Here is a 17,278-nt window from a genome sequence, read left to right on the forward strand (position 1 = left end):
TTTCGCATGCAACCAATGCATTAACAGAAATTGAATTGTAGCAGATGTTGAAAACTTTAATATTATAACATTTTCGATTTAATTGTACCGTTGGAATTTCGAGCTGCTTTGCACCAATTTTCCATTCTACTTAGATGCAATTCTAGTTAGTAGGTACCTACTTAGTACAAAATATCTACTTCAATTCCTCAAGTAAATGAGCGGTATATGTTAAACTAGCTGATGCCCGCGACTTCGTTCGCGTGGATGTAGGTTTTTTAAAATTCCCGTGGGAACTATTTGATTTTCCGGGATAAAAAGTAGCCTATGTGCTAATCCAGGGTATAATCTATCTCCATTCTAAATTTCAGCCCAATCCGTCCAGTAGTTTTTACGTGAAGGAGTAACAAACACACACACACACACACACACACACACACACACACACACACACACACACACACACACACACACAAACTTTCTCCTTTATAATATTAGTGTGATAGTCATAAGCCAAAAATGATATAAAAAGTTAAGTTTAAATATATAAAAGGGAAAGCTGACTGACTGATTGCGTTGATAACGCACAACTCAAACTACTAGACGGATCAAGCGGAATTAATTAGATAGCCATTATGACATAGACATCAGCTAAGCAAGGATTTTTGAAAATTCAAACTCCTATTTTATCTCGTGGCCTAGCTCAAAGCTCAAAAAAGCTTAAATTTTTCAAAAAACCGGTCAAGTGCGAGTAACTTTACTTGTGCTATAAGACCTACCTGCCTGCCAAATTTCATGATTCTAGGTCAACGGGAAGTACTCTAGATATGGTTTTCTTGACAGATACACGACAGACGGACAGACAGACAACGAAGTGATCCTATAAGGGTTCCGTTTCGGACCAACTATTTAATTAAACTAGTTTACTTTATATTATATAGTAAACTAGAATAATATTTATCAAACAATTTTATCGTTAATGGTAAAAACGCCCTCAACATTGAATAGATAAAATTAATTAAACGTGATCGATTTATCAACGCCAATAGGATGCGCCGATAACGGAGCTTCCAAATGAAATTGATAAGACACGAATAACCGAGGAGGAAATCTGATAATGTTAATGAAACATAATATTTTGTGTGTAACGAAATGGGAACATAGCAACCGTGGCAACGGTTCCATATCGATGAATAGTTTATACCATTTCCTCGTGTGTCTACTACTTACACATACAGACGGATTCCCCTACAAGCAAGCTGACCCCTACGCCCCGGCTAATAGAAAACCGCACATGCGCAATACGCACCAGCCAGCCACAAAACAAGGCCTACCGTGGCCCCCAGTTGTGTTCAGTGCATCAAAAATACTCATAAACAACCAACCGAAACCCAAACAGAAGCACAAATCAGTGTAAGCTTTCAGCTTTTTTAAACAATCACATTACGCATAAAGCTAAACACGCACGCGCGAGGCCCAATCAAAACAAACACGTATTTTGCGATGTAAACATGAACGAGCGTAAGATATTACTCTTCGTACTCTCCGTTATATTTTATTGCTTCTACAGTGTGCAAATGTGGTTTACGACGACTAATGTGAACGAAGAAAAACCCCTGAGTTCTAATGTAAACACCGACAAGCCAGAAGTTAACGGTAATAAGTCAAACATTTCACAGCCGAATGTTGTGAAGCCGAAAGTGATACCTTTATTCCTCAAAGACGCATGTAGCGCTCTGGAAGTGTTCACGCAAAAACCTCAAACGGTTAAAATAAAACGGTCCAAATTCAAAGACATGGATCTTCAAAACAATACTATCACGGTCATCGGGATAACTGTGTTTCTAGTTATATTGGTCCTGAACGCGTTGTTCGATGTCTTGAAAGTCAAAGAAGAAGAACGAGCTAGAAGGAGATTGAATCCAGATGGAGAAAGGAGACAGTCGTTGGCTGAGTTTGCTAATAAGAAAATGCTGCGAAGGGAGTCAAGCAAATTTAGTCTGCACTTATTCCAGATCGCAGAATCTGAAGCGACTCCCAGTGAGGAGAAAAAGAGCCCTCGAGAAAGCAGGCCGTATACTCGAGCAGAGTCCATTAATTCATACCTCGGTGAGAAAAATATGACCAAAAACTCAGCCCCAGCGTCAATTGGAGTCACTCCTGTGGAACACAAATTAGTAAAGAGGGAGTCAGTTTCAAAGCTGATTGGTATGTATGACACGAACGTCTAATTTTGTCATGCATTTTATTTTTACACAAGATTTTGATCTATACCTACGTATAATTTTCTATTATAAATACCTATTTATTTGATGTTACGCTCGAATTTATTAGAAAAAAATTGAAACCTTATTGTGTAAATAAGCTACTTTGCGTAAGCTTTCCATGTACATTCGTTATCCTACAGTTATTATAATAATCTCTCACAAAATAATGTCCCTTGTAACCGTAGACCGCTAAAAAAGTGAAAAGTAGTTGTTATCTAAAACGAAATCTGCCGTCCTGTTCGTATCTATAGTTTTCAATTAATTTAACACACACCATCAAAATATGCACTCATTGATAGCTTGTTATGATTTTGCCATCTTCTAAGACTACTGAAGATATGACGAGTAAAATTAAACTAAAAAGTATTATTCATATAAAATGCTTGCTAAGATGAAAAAGCAGTGCAAATCGGACTCGTACACGATGGTACAGTTTTTTATTTTATTTAGATGGTGGGCATTTTAAAATTCGCCATCTTTTCTTATAGCGGCAATAGAAATACACACTCTGTGAAAATTTCAACTCTCTACCTTAATAGGTAAAGAGTTGAAATCTCTCTCTCTCTACCTTAATAGGTAGGTAGGTTCATTAGATACAAGCCGCTGACAGACAGATGGACGCACAACGGAGGCATAGGGTTTCGTTGTCACCCTTGAGTAACCCTAATAATATTTTAGGTTCTAATAAATTCAAGCGTTGAACAATCTGAATGTGCTGTTGAATGATTGTACCTAACAAATAATTGTTATCAATGTTAAACTTTTTATCTCTCACCTGCAGTCTATATTTTTCTTTATTTCTTACAAGGTCTCTCAGACGACTGAAAGAAAATCAGGTAATTAAAAATTTCGAGCGTTTTGCTTGCATCCAATATTAATTATGCTTTTCTTATGCAGAATTGCCTTGTGCTTTTCTAATCACGCTTAAGTATAACTGTTTTTCTAATGTGGTTTCTGTTGCTTGCTTTAAAGTATTTTTATGGAAGTAAAATATGAGTGAAATCTTTTTTTTTTTTTCAAAGATTAGCCAATGTCAAGTTTGTAGTTATTTGTAACAAGTTAGTTAAACTACACAAGTATGGACCCCGTCTGTGCCGGCGCTCGCCGACATGCGCACGGCACCACTCTAGAGCGCTTTCCAGTCAGTTTTAACAAAAAAAAACACTCCAAAAAGGCAGAGCACGCCCGCCAGCTAAGACCAACACAGACGAAGTCCGAGTGAAATCTTAATATTAGTTACTTATTTATGTTCCCTTTCCCCAATAATAAAGTAAACCGTGCGCTTGGAATGTTGGGGACGACAGTAAATCGATGGTTAGGATTCATATTATCTAAAGTTTTTCATTCATCAGGCTAAACAATCTTGATCGTAGATTTCCCATAGATAGAATAGAGCTCGTAGAAATATGCCCTAACCAATTTACGTTAGATTCTTTGCTTACTAATAGACCATCCCAACTCTATCAATGGAAAGAAGTTAGTATACGGCTCTCTCTATTACGTAATCCCATACAAATGAGAGAGACGAAAATCTCAGTTGGCATTGATCATTTTGAGTCACGAACCAATCCCAAATATGTTTTCAAATAAAACATTTGAAATTCAATTCAAAAATGTTTTCACAAAACATTTGAAATTCGATTCGAAAACGTAAATTCGTTTGTGATTGGTTAGTGACTCAAAATGGTTAACGCCCACTGAAATTTTCGCCTCTACCATTTGTAATGGGGCTAAGTAACAGAAAGAGCCTATAGGATAAGATAGCCGTGGATGTAGTACCTACCTATAGAATGGTTTATTTTCCGGAATCGGGCAATACCTACCTACCAATACTACCTATCCTACCTGACTAGACTGGTGGTGGTGGTGGTGGTGACTGGTGGTAGAGACTACCTGTCAATGGACAGGTAGTCTCTTTCACATTTTACCATTTATGTATAGTAGTGGTAGAAACCACTCTATAATTTGTAGGGACGTATACGTCTCACAGTCCGTCGAACATATAAATTTTCTAAATGAATAGTCAAAGCTATTATTATTGCTATCAATGCCCATGTCCGAATTGTTGCACCGAAGCAAGCTATACCTAATATTATCATAGTCATAGTTTTGGAGTAGGTATTTTAGCAATTTACGTAGATAAGCATTTTTTGTGCCCCATGGGATTTCCTATCATCCCATATTTTAACCCCTTAGGGTTACTTCACGTTGGCAACGAATCCTGCACACAAGTTTAGGTATATTTAAGTGGGTATGCTTCTAGAATCTGGACCCACCAGTTTAAGTGTTAGAGGTTTGTGTCATCAGTCAGTTAGTCAGTGTTAGAGGTTTATTATCTAGATTTATTCTTTTTATATTTTAACTTACTACTTTTTGTGAACTACTAGGTATTATGATAATAATATAAAACTAACAGATCAAGAATAGGACTTTACTATTTAAGGGTAGCCACCAAAGCAATATGAAGAATGGTCTAGTTACAATTTTCTTGGTGTAGATAGATTATACCTATTGATATATTCGACTGTCTCTTTTTAAATTCATGTCATAGATATTTTAACCTCCATACTTTTTTTACTTCTAGGTGCTAGACCAGCCCCAATGGTACGTCGGTCGTCCTATCCGGCCTTGCCTCTGAACCCTGAGATCCAGGCCCTGATGCTGAACAGCAGTCAATCCTCCTTCGACAGCGACGACGAATGTGAAAAGAAACCCCGCCGCGTTAGAATCTTACGCAGATTCTAAGCACCGTGACATTTACCTCAAATCAACGAAATTTATCTTGCGTAAATTATAATATTATGGCGAAGAAGCCTTAGATATGGTCTAACCATTTACCTATCGTTTTGGTACGATGATTTAGATATTACTAGTAGCCTATCTGGCCAAGCCGTATCGCCTATTTATTTAGTTAAGTATCTAAGTTAAATAAAAAATAGCATTAGTGCACCTCCCCTTTTAAAACAGGTGGAAAATTTTATACAAAAAAAACAGGAGTAATGGAAATGATCTGGAACGAATAAGGGCAAAAATTTGGTACACTAAAAATTCGGTGATTTACACATTAACTTTAGTAAAAGGGGGTCAATTTTATGTAAAAACGTCTCATTTTTAGGCCTCGTCCGCATAGCCATTTTTATTCATGCGATTTATTTTCCGCGTACGGAATTTCACCTGCACGCACTGCGATTGCGGTGAGCGCCATCAGCTCAATACTGCAAAAAATATTGTATCAAATCACAGATTATTTTTTCCGCGCGGATTTTATATCACAAGTGTGCGGATATCTCCATATTATGATTGCAAGTGTTACAGAATTGCGAAAAAAAAAACGCGCGTTTTGTATTCGCTGTGCGGGCTAGCTCTTATTACATCATTTTCGCTTAAACCTTTCGAAGTAAAGATGACCAAGTGACTTAACGAGTATATTATTTTCCGATTGCTTTAGACTTTAGAGCACAATAATAATTAAATTTTGATTTTTAAATGGTTAATACTTTATATTATGTAACTACTATACTTACCTAATAGTATTATTTAATTAGATGATTTAAAGTGTACATATCATTTTATTATAATATAGAATACAGTTTAAGCACAGTTCTTTGAAAAAAATATTATCAAAAAGATTTTTTTTGATAATTAAGAATGTTTAACGGCTCTATTTATCACATTTTTTCGAAATATTATAATGGTTCTTGCAATGATTTTAATACTTATTATATCCATAGGGTTATTGTATAATGTATATACATATATATCACACCCTGTCAGCGCCTTATATATTACTAATAAAAGATTTATGTAAAAATTCTTTTAGGTACCTGTGCAAAGCTTACAATATTCTTCAAAGTCTGATCTTATTTAGTCAAAACTAAATAAATTTAAGTATATTAAATTATTAAATTAAAATATTTAACATATTTTTCCTTATATAACAAAACTCTTTGTCGATTTTACTACCAATTTTGTATGACTATTAAGTATTGCAAATATTATAATAATAGAATATTTACTACATAGACATCATTTCAAAATATTTAAACAGAAATTTAGCTTCAATGTTTACTATATTATTTATAAGTATAAAAAAATTGTACTTACACGATATGAAAATAAATTAATGCAAAAACATTCTCAGTTTTTTTAACGAGTTCTACAGCTGCTGACATCACGAAAAATGTGTTGCACTTTTTACAGCCCTTACACGGTTATCGCATCATCTCGTGGTAACAGATTTTTTGGAAGAAAAATCCTCATTTGATTATAATCAATTATTATAACCAATATTAATTATTAACCAAAATTAACCAATCAACTTCAAAAAAAATCAAAAAAATTATAAAAATTATAGGTACGATTTTTTAGAAAATAATATCTGCGTCTATAGTTTTCCAGATTTCTGTAAAAATGTGTAGTTGCGGTATAAAACCGACTTCAAAAACCACAAACACTAAAAAGTGAAAAATAATTTTTGTTTACTAAGCTTTTACACTGAGCGCGAGCAATTTGCTCTTATCCATGAGGAGTTCTGTTCTCCATCTCCGAAGATATTCATCAGATCTTCACCAAAGTGTGGGACCACCTGCACGGTATACCCTTTCAAACGAAAAAAAATCCAAATAGGTCTAGGGGACTTTGAGTAATCGGGGAACATACATAAAAAAAAAATCCGACGAATTGAGAACCTCCTCCTTTTTTTGAAGTCGATTAATAAATACATACATAAACTACTAAAATCATAACCCTTCCTTTCGGCTTTGCCGTAGTCGGGTAAAAAAGCCGCGACACATCCGTACCATTTGTCCGCAAGTGGCGACCCACGAAAGTCTACCTTTGGCGTAATCCACTAAATGCAACTCATTTATAGTCCAGGAGATGACATCAAGAGTTTCGCGTCCGGCCGTGGTGCCATTGTTTATGTCTGTGAACGCGCTCGGCACGTTCTCAACCTGAAGATATTTCACGATTCTTGGACATAGGCCAAATTATTATACTCAATATCGAATACGTTTATTATTTAATTAGATACCGTTTTTTGTTTAGGCTAGATTTCTATAATAACATAGGTACCTTCCTACTTACCTTCTTAAGAGTGTGTATTTTATCTTACCTTATAACTTATTTGTTATTGTTATCCAGAACAAAAGAGATTTTTCTTAGTAATTAGTAAAAATTGTCTCTGAAGCAAGTACCTAGGTAGTTCCGACGATTATTTTTTCCTCATATAATTAGGTAAATCACATATTTTTTTTTAGGTAGAAGAGACAGCAAAGTTATACATATAAAAAATGGTTATCAATAGACGTAAAAAATATCATAGATCGCATAATATGAACTAATCATGAAAAAGTCCTTTAAAATGTATTATTTCATATTTCCATTTCGGCTCCAAAAATTGACAATTTCGGAGTTTCATCCTGAATTGTGATATTTTGAGCATTTAGTATGGTTTATTGATGGATCACAATATTAATCTCATTGATATTGATCACGGGTTGTGATCTAAATAACGCACAGCATGCATCAACCAAAGATTGGCAACCGAATTCAATAAACGCGATGAAATTGATGCTCTAATTTTAAATAAGAGACCTTGCTACAGTTTTAAAAATAATCCTCCCTAACCTCGGACGAGACGCAGTCTAACTGAGACGGGAATAAGATAAACGCGTCTTTATCGTGAACAAACAACATTATGTTAGTGTAACTAACTGCAAATTAAAAAAAATTCCGACTAAAATAATTAATTATGAAGTTTAAAAACCATCTGGGCGCAAAAATTACAATGATTTGAAAAAATCATGCGTAAAAATTCTATTGAATTACTAAAGTACACTCTATTGAATTATCTAAAGTACTTAAGTAAAGTTATCTGTAGGACAAGTTAACAAAATATTAAATATAATTATAAGAAATGAATAAGCAATGGTAAATGTTTACATAACAAAACAATTACGTGAACGTATAGAAGAAGACGAAAACTTCATAAAAGCAGAACAAGCTTATTAGATATACTTGATTAAAATTTTATAAACAATGGTAAGCGTTTACCTAGATAAGAAGCAGGAATTGAAAAGGTGAACGTTGAATAAGAAAAAGAAGAAAATTTCGCAAATACAAAATGGACTACAAGCAAGCAGTGAACAGTGTCCTACATTGGAACTACAGAGGTTTCACGGAATTCCCACTACAACATCTCCAAGGTGAAGAAACCGAGATAACGGATATTTATTTGAAGGAAAATTTAATATCACGTATACCCAGCGATATCGGTAAACTGAATAACCTAGAGAGCTTATATCTGAGCGGGAATGACATTACCAAGTTGCCGAGAGAGATATCAAAGTTGAGTCGCCTAAAGTGCTTGGACCTTAGTGGGAATCGATTGCAATTTATACCGGACGAGATTGGCGAAATGAGGAGCCTCAAATTTTTGATATTGGACGAAAATGAGCTGCGCGAACTGCCTTTAAGGATCTCTGAACTACGGATGCTACGATACCTATCGGTTTGTGGTAATTCATGTTGTTGATTTGGTTTGAGTGTTATTTAACTCATTTGCGTGTGCGTGCGATATAACAAATTAAACAATTTTAATAAAAAGGTAAGTTGCTAAGTATAATAAATAATTCTTTAAAATATATGTTCATAAAACAGATTACTAAGGGAAAACAAATTAACTGTAAGCTTTTAAGTACTTTAAATGTCTGTAGGTAGGAGATTTTGTAATATTTCTACGATGACCTGAAAATATTTTAAGGTTGAAATGATTCGCATTGCTAAATATTATAATTGGCAACATTTACGGCATTTATGGCCGAAATGAGTTAGGAACGTTGTTCTTTTTCAAAAAATCAATTTTTAATTTCTTATTAAACTTATATATTAAATAAGTATATTGCTAAGTAGCTTATCGGCAGATAACGGATAGGTTTCGATATATTTCAAACCTAAAGTGAACTAACTACTCGAAATAAACATTATTACTACTTACTTCTTGCGAAAGTAGACATTTTGAAACGTGTAGCCAGCCGATACAAAAAAATATAATGTGTATGAAACAATTTATTGCACTGAATTGATTCCGATAAATCTAACAACCTACATTTGATGCTCCCAATACAAGCAGATTTAGTGTCCCTCGTAAAGCAACGGAAGCAGTTGTAACTGTTGTAGTTATGTTAGTAGATAACAAACTGGCCGTTATAAATCAAGTCTAACGTTTCCTTATTGATCTGTTTGACCCATTTAACTCCCAAGTTGCGGAAACCGCTGAAGAAAGTTGAGCTAATTGTTCGCAGACTATAGCAGACACCAGGTTTTGTTAGCCTGACACAATGGATCTAATGTAATTTTTCAGCGGTTAATGCGCAAAAGCTCTGAAGCCAGCATTTTGGGCGCCTTGCCTCTTTATACAGTGGTTTTAATGATATTTCTGATTTATAATTTTTATATTTATTTAAGTATTTTAAAGTTTAGTTCATTTATTAAAATCATTTCTAAACCCCGACCCAAAAAGAGGGGTGTTAAAAGTTTGACGTGTGTATCTGTCTTTGGCAACGTAGCTCCTACACTAATGAACCGATTTTTAATTTAGGTTTTTGTTTGAAAGGTGGCTTGATTGAGTGTGTTCTTAGCTATAATTCAAGAAAATCGGTTCAGCCGTTTGAAAGTTATCAGCTCTTTTCTAGTTACTGTAACCATCACTTGTCGGGGGTGTTATAATTTTTTTTATTGATTTACACTTGTCTTACAATTTCTTAGCTAAAACATATTAATAATATTTCAGATAATAAATTACAATGGCTGCCCCAAAGACCCGTGTACAATTACCATCACTGCGAATTCAGATTCTGGCGAAACCGAAGTCTGAGCACAATACCCTATTCCCTGTGGTACCATATGTTTAGAGGGCAACAGACTAGAAGCCTTAATATAGGGTAAGTTTAAAATTTAAATAATAAAATGGCATGCCTGGCTGTAAAGATTTTAGTAAGACGTTAACGAAAAGCTAAACGTTCCACGAATAATGAATGATAAAATAAAAAAAAGATTCCCTAAATGTCTTGTATTACGTGCTACCTACCAAGCCAAGAATTCAAGAATATGTTGTTGCTTTATAATTAAGTAGTATTACTTAGTTAATAGCTATAAATTGCACACATTGCACTGAGAGTTTCCTGACATTCCTTCTGATTTTTCTCCTTCCAAATGAGAGAACTTACTCTTTTCCGATTTAAATAGAAATTTTACAGTTTTCGGGTAATCGGTAAAGAAAAACTTATTTTTGAAAAAAAAAAAAAACTACTTTTGGAAGGCGAAAATCAGAGGGAAATTTATGAGTGTAGTTACCGAATTAAAATATTTCTTTTGGCTTACAGATGTTTTGGCAATTCAATATGTAACGACTCAAAGTACAACGATACACTCTTGCTACAACTGAGACAAATTAACAATGAATCTAATAGAAGAGAAATACATTTTCCTAGAAAGTTTGAACACATTTTAGATAGAAATATCATTACTACACCAAGTCTTGTGGAACTATGCAAAAGAAAATTTTACCAAATGCTCGATAGTGCTTCAAAAAGATTGACTACATCACCAACTATTAGTGTCTATTCTGATGTTAATTATGACGAAAATTTGGAAAACAATAACAATATCAATAATCTTCAAGAGCATTTTGAAGAGTTCAATCTGAAGAATGGTTTGTGTTCTAAAAAGGATATTAACGAAGAATACTATGAGAAATGCAAAGGAGATACGAAAGTAGACAAACTGTTCATCAAAGCTAAAATGAAAGGATACTGTGTTCCATCGGACATTGTGGAAGAACACTTTTATTATTTACCGAAATTCCTTAAGGATGATTTATGCAATGGACCTATATCGAGATGTGAAAATGTGGACTGCAAAAAACCTTTATTCGATTTCGTCTATTTCGAATTTTGCTTAGAGTACGTATTTATTACTTAATATTTTAAAGTTGTTTAAAAGATTTCATCTACCGAGATCTCTAAATAATACCTAACTATATGATATTTTGTTTCGATTTCAGAAAAATAATTTTAATTGAAAATACCGAAGATGTTTTAATAAACGCCGAATTTTGTTCCAAATCTTGTGCTGAAAAATGGAAAACTGGCAAAGCTCTCCTGACATGGGAGTTCACTTTTACAAAATAATATTACCTATATTGTAGATTATAGATAGCTAGAGGCAACTTTATTATTTATTAAAATACTTGAACAACTTAGTCCTGGTTTTTCTATTATTTTATGAAGGTAATTCCGGTAATTCCCTGGTAAACTCTACATTATAATTTTACCTACAAACATGCTAAGTATTTATAACATTTGTGCATCTTATTTACTTACGAAATCCTTTGGGTTTTCATAGATTTTTAGGGGTTCCGTACCTCAAAAGGAAAATCGGAACCCTTATAGGGTTACTTTTTTGTCTGTCTGTCTGTCTGGCCGTCTGTCATGTATGTCAAGAAAACCTACATGGTAGGTACTTCCCGTTGACCTAGAATCGTGAAATTTGGCAGGTAGGTAAGGTATTATAGCACGTCAAGTAGGTACAATCGAGCCAACAAAGTCATCTTATAAGGGTTTCTTTTTTCTTTTGAGGTAGGTACGGAACCCTAAAAATCAACAAGATCACACTGAATCCATAACAACTCAGGGGTATCTATTTCGAGGACACAAAATGCTATTTATCGAAAAGTAACATATCAGGATCCGAGAAAAAAGCAGTCGACTGAGACGGTTTATATTGGATTTAACGTCGCGTCGGTACAAATGGCAGACATTAGGGCCGGGAGGCTTTACACCTACATAAATAAATAAGGAACCTTTTTATTTAGGGTACGGTGCGGTATATAGCAAAGCCTTAAGACTAAGGTCTTCAATGTCCTACCTGTGATGACGCATAGAGCATAAACGTGGACGCTGATCTCCACAAACTAAAACACGCTCAGCGTGCTATGTAGCGAGCTATGTTGGGTATAAGGCTGCTTTTCCACTATAGATCTGCTATGCTACGTTGCTATCCACCAATCATATTCATTGTGCACATAGCTTAGCACTGGTGGAAGCGGATTCAACTAAGATATGTTTTTTATATGGAAGGATGCGTGCTATGGATGCCTGCTATGGGCCGTCGCGAGTGGTGTAGCTATATGCAAGCACGGCAGGACGCGTGAGCACCTCTCTCCTCACCGCGTCGCTCTCACCGCTTCCCTACTATCGATACATCGCATAGCTCGAGCTGCACATCTTTCTCGCGCAGCTACTTTGCGGCGGCGCATCTTCGTAGCGTAGATTTCATCTTCGTAGCATAGCTGCATAGCACATCTCTGGTGGAAAGGCACCCTTACTCTCAGGGATAAAATCCGGAACGAGGAAATTCGCAGGAGAACAAAAGCGACCGACATAGCTCAAACGATTAGCAAGCTGAAGTGGCAATGGACAGGCCATGCCTGTCGCAGAACCGACGGCCGTTGGGGCAGACGTGTTCTGGAGTGGAGACCGCGTACCGGTAAGCGTAGTGTGGGACGACCTCCAGCCCGCTGGACTGATGACGTGAAGGTGACGGGGAGCGGGTGGATGTGGAAGGCGGAGGACCGTGTTTGGTGGCGCGCTCTTGGAAAGGCCTATGTCCAGCAGTGGACGCATACAGGCTGATGGAATGGACGGTATATAGGTACTATTTTTATATACGGGTATCTAACTAGCAATTGGCACGGCACATAGTTCGAAAAACCGATAGACATTGGGTCCCTAAGAATGGCGACCTGGCGAAAAGCCGCAGCGTGGCTGGCTCTGCCAGTAGGGTCGTAACTAGTCACGGCCGTAGCCTCCTACTAGACCAGAACAACTATCTAATCTGCTTAAGCAGATAGACAAGTAACTTAATTGTATTTATATATTGAATAAAAAATTCTGGAAAGAGAAAATAAAAAGCCGAAATTGATTTAAGACTTTTATTTTTCGTTTTTATTACATTAACCAGCCACCATGGAAATCATTAAATAAATAAATTAAAATTGCTGACAGCGTACAAGAGTTTGGTAAACATAATAATTTATTGAATTTGTAAAATAATTCATATTAAAATGCGGATTGTAAAAATATCACATCACAACCGAAGAATACAGACAGAAATGTACCACATCCTAAAAATAACAGTTCAACTACTATACGTTTAGTAGCGCGCTGTCTCTTACATAATCCCATACAAAAACAGAGAGAGCGCTATACAAAAACTACATTCCATGGAAATGTTAGTATATCGCTCTCTCTCCTCTCTCTGTTACACAATCTCATACAAATGATAGAGTCAAACAGAGAGAGCACTATACCAACATGAATCCGCGGATAGGGTATAATAATAGTGTCCACGTCAAATTGTAGGTGTGCACGCGAGATACAAAACATATACAGTGCCCGGCAGGAAATATTGTATGTATGTATTCATCGAACTTTAGAACGAGATAACGGTTTCGTAGATCGTCTCTATCGTTGAAAAACTTCACATTGGTATGAGTGACAGAGACAACGCTCTACAAAGCCAAAATCTCTTATTACGAGTAAGTACAGAACGAGTACCTATATTAGAGGAAGCTTTAAAGTTGCACCCATAACCGTCAAAATATCGGAATCAAGGCTTAGATGGTATGGACACGTAATGTGTAGGCGCGACGATTACGTGGTGAAAATGTACCTTTCGCTGCAAGAAAGGGGGGTAGAGCAAGACCGCAAACTATCTGGATGAAAAATGTCTAAAGGGACATGAAACACCTCGGCCTCAATGACGAAGACGCTAACACGTGATCTACATGGCGCCGTATGATAAGGAAAGCGAACCCCGCGTAACGGGATAAGGCGAGGGCAAAGATGATAGTTCGATGTACAATATTTTCTACCGGGCATATGAGACCGAGATATATAGTATACTTTGACTTTGGTCAGACTTTTCTTAGAGTTAAAACGAGACATAGTTATGTGTCTGACATAAATCGGTCTCGTTTTAACTCGAAGTAAAGTGCACTAAATACATCTCGGTTTTAGTGTTCACGTTGTATTCACGCCCCGGTACGCCTAACAATACGCCTGCACTTTTGACGTGAACACGCACTAAGATTCGCGTTGCACGTGATATGCATTTTATGAACAAATATAATGAGTTAGTCACATATTAATGAGAAAATAATTATTGATTTTTATTATCTAAATGATTTAAATATCAATAACGATAAAAATGAGACGTTTGCACTAGTAATGTTTTTAAGTTTACGTTATTTTACGTTTGGTTCGGATTGACGATTATTTCTAGGCTGTGGTAAATAGCTTAAAATTAAAAATTTGTTCGAAAAAAGAGACAAAAAGTCCGTTTCAAATAGTACAACATGATTTTAAGTACTCGATATACAAAAACGCGTGGCATATACATATATAATATTTTCACGATCATCATCAATCAACATAAACTATGAAAAACTAGCTTGTCTATACTCAATAATTTAATTTAAAAATATGTCTCCACATTTGTGCCTTATATTAATGGAACAGAAGTTTATCTGAAGCAAAACGGTTGAGATCACAGTCTAACAATCGTACAGTTAGGCAATCAATAAACTCGAACCCAAAGCGTACTTCATACTCGCTTTGTATTTTGACCCGTTTAATGGTCATTAAATTATCATTATGCAAAACAGAGCTATAAAAACAACTCTACTATAAAAATCCAGCTGTACAGAAAATACTTATAAGATAAAGCTTAAAATAAATATTAATACTATAAATTCTAAAAAGTAAACGTAAATTAATTACGTCTTGACACCACCAACTATAGTAGTTAACAAATCTAATCTCTGGTGATGAAGATAATAAAGTTAATCTTAGTAAACGAACGTACTTTAAGGTGGAAGCGACGGGCTTGCCCGCGAAATTCAAATTTAATTTGGTTTTTCGCATTTTTTAAACTAATAATTAATTAATGTGTCAGAATTAGTCGATACTACAGCTAATTTCTTAACCTGGACCCTTTCAAGTAAAGATTTTTATATAAACCTGTGAGGATGATACTACCATTGTCGCAATTAAAAATGCTATAAGCCTACGTTGTCGTATTAGTTTAAAAAATGTGAAAAACCAAATTAAATTTGAATTTCGCGGGCAGGCAAGTATCATGTCCCTTAATGTAAGTTCGTGAGTGTGTACGGAAGTATTTTTGAATTTAAGACTTTAACACCAGTATTTGATCATTCATTTATCGAATGTCATTTAGGTATGAGCGCTAGACTAGAACTTGCTATAAAGTCAACTAATCTTTGCAGCTACTATATGATTGCTAAGCTGTGGTTGACACGCAACTGTATGCAATAGCGATATACTTATATATAATAAAAAAATACTTAATAATTTATTTAAAATAGTTTTGGCGAATGCCATCCGCTTGGTTTTGGGTGTAAAATGGCGTAATATACATATAGCTTCGTATAAAAGATTATTGTTCTATATAAAAGTCTTTATTTGTTATATAAAAATATATACCAAGTCAAACAGGCAACGCTCGATAGTAATAATTTAAAATCCGAAGACATTATGTTTTAGACCGTTTCGCTTCAGACGTAAGTTTTAGCAAAGTGGCGTAGTTGAGAAATAAAGTGCAATTGAAACTAGTGCAACATGTATAGTACTGAAACTGTCGGGTATACTCTGACAAATAGGTGAGTTAAGTCGGTCATACACATAACATACTAGCTCATGCCCGCGACCTCGTTCCCGTAGATATAGGTTCTTAAAAATCCCATGGGAACTCGTTGATTTTCCAGAGTAAAAAGTAGCCTATGTGTTAACCTAGGGTACAACCTATCTCCACTGCCAATTTAAGCCAAACCTGTCCAGCATTTTTTGCGTGAAAGAGTAACAAACATCTATACATCGATCCATACATACAAGAAGACACGACTTCTAACATAAGCTTGACCTGCATCAGGCGGGGGCACGTAGTCTCGTGATATCTTCTGGCATGCCTTCTAACACAGACTCAGGCTGGGTTGGACGGGGATACTAAGTACCGACATCTTCTGCCATGTCTTCTAGCATAAGCTCAGCCTTAGTGGGACAGGGACACGGAATGGCGATATCTTCTGCTATGTCTTCTAGTATAAGCTCAGCGTGAGTCGGAGGGGGAATACGGAGTACCGACATCTTCTGCCATCTCTTCTTACATTTGACCTGAGTTGGACGGGGACACGGAGTGGTGATATCTTCTGCCATGTCTTCTAACACAGGCCCAGGCTGGTTTGGTCGGGGACACTAAGTTCCGATATATTCTGCCATGTCTTCTTGCATAAGCTCAGCCTTAGTCGGACAGGGATACGGAGTGGCGATATCTTCTGACATCTCTTCTAGCATAGGCTCAACCTAAGACGGAGGGCGAATACGGAGTACCGACATCTTCTGCCATCTCGTCTTACATTTGACCTGAGTCGGACGGGGACACGGAGTGGTGATATCTTCTGCCATGTCTTCTAACACAAATTCAGGCTAAGTTAGACGAGGCAAGAGTAAGTACTGAACGGGCATCTGCAGTTCGCCCCATACAACCGCAAGGTTGGAAGACAACTCTTTGAATTCTTTAAGCAGCCTTCGATGGCGTATTAATTCGTCGTGATTTAATAGTCACTGTTTGTCGATCGCTAAGTACTTTACGCACTCTTTCAGAACAGGGCATAGGGTATTTATGCACCAATTTTGCATAAAATATATTAATAAATTAACTTTGACGTTTGGCTGATACACAATGTGGCCACATTGCAAGCGTCGATTCTAATCTGCCAATACGCACGTAATAATATGTTACTGTAAAATTGTAGAAAGGTATTTTCATACATATAAAAACTGTTCATCACGTCATCAAAAAAAAAACACCATAGTTTTACAATGAATATGAATGAATTAGAAAAAGTGTAGATAGATTGGTGTCTGGCTGGTTCAAACCAGTGATAAAGTCAT

General features: G+C 35.9%; 2 protein-coding genes across 4 annotated transcripts in view; one reads left to right on the plus strand and one right to left on the minus strand.

The window, feature by feature from the left end:
- Positions 1-1,334, minus strand: part of LOC123872867 (larval cuticle protein LCP-17-like) — an 18,142-nt gene extending 16,808 nt beyond the window's left edge. Inside the window, exon 1 of the mRNA XM_045917465.1 lies at positions 1,212-1,334. The gene's annotated coding sequence lies outside the window, so the exon portion shown is untranslated. The remainder of the gene's footprint in view (positions 1-1,211) is intronic.
- Positions 1,331-17,258, plus strand: LOC123872865 (leucine-rich repeat-containing protein 28-like). Of its 3 annotated transcripts, none has more exons than XM_045917461.1 (5): positions 1,331-2,187; positions 10,039-10,189; positions 10,631-11,209; positions 11,311-11,442; positions 17,232-17,258. In XM_045917461.1, the coding sequence occupies exons 1-4, from the start codon at positions 1,491-1,493 to the stop codon at positions 11,435-11,437; spliced, it is 1,554 nt and encodes a 517-aa protein (XP_045773417.1). In that variant the 5' UTR covers positions 1,331-1,490; the 3' UTR covers positions 11,438-11,442; positions 17,232-17,258. The 3 variants fall into 3 exon arrangements, with proteins under 3 accessions (XP_045773417.1, XP_045773414.1, XP_045773416.1); XM_045917458.1 differs by lacking the exon at positions 1,331-2,187 and adding an exon at positions 8,068-8,764 and having other exon boundaries at positions 17,232-17,250; XM_045917460.1 differs by lacking the exons at positions 1,331-2,187; positions 17,232-17,258 and adding an exon at positions 8,068-8,764 and having other exon boundaries at positions 11,311-11,508.
- The last annotated feature ends 20 nt before the right edge of the window (positions 17,259-17,278 follow it).

Source organism: Maniola jurtina, chromosome 15, assembly GCF_905333055.1.
Source record: "Maniola jurtina chromosome 15, ilManJurt1.1, whole genome shotgun sequence".
Taxonomy (NCBI): Eukaryota; Metazoa; Arthropoda; class Insecta; order Lepidoptera; family Nymphalidae; genus Maniola; species Maniola jurtina.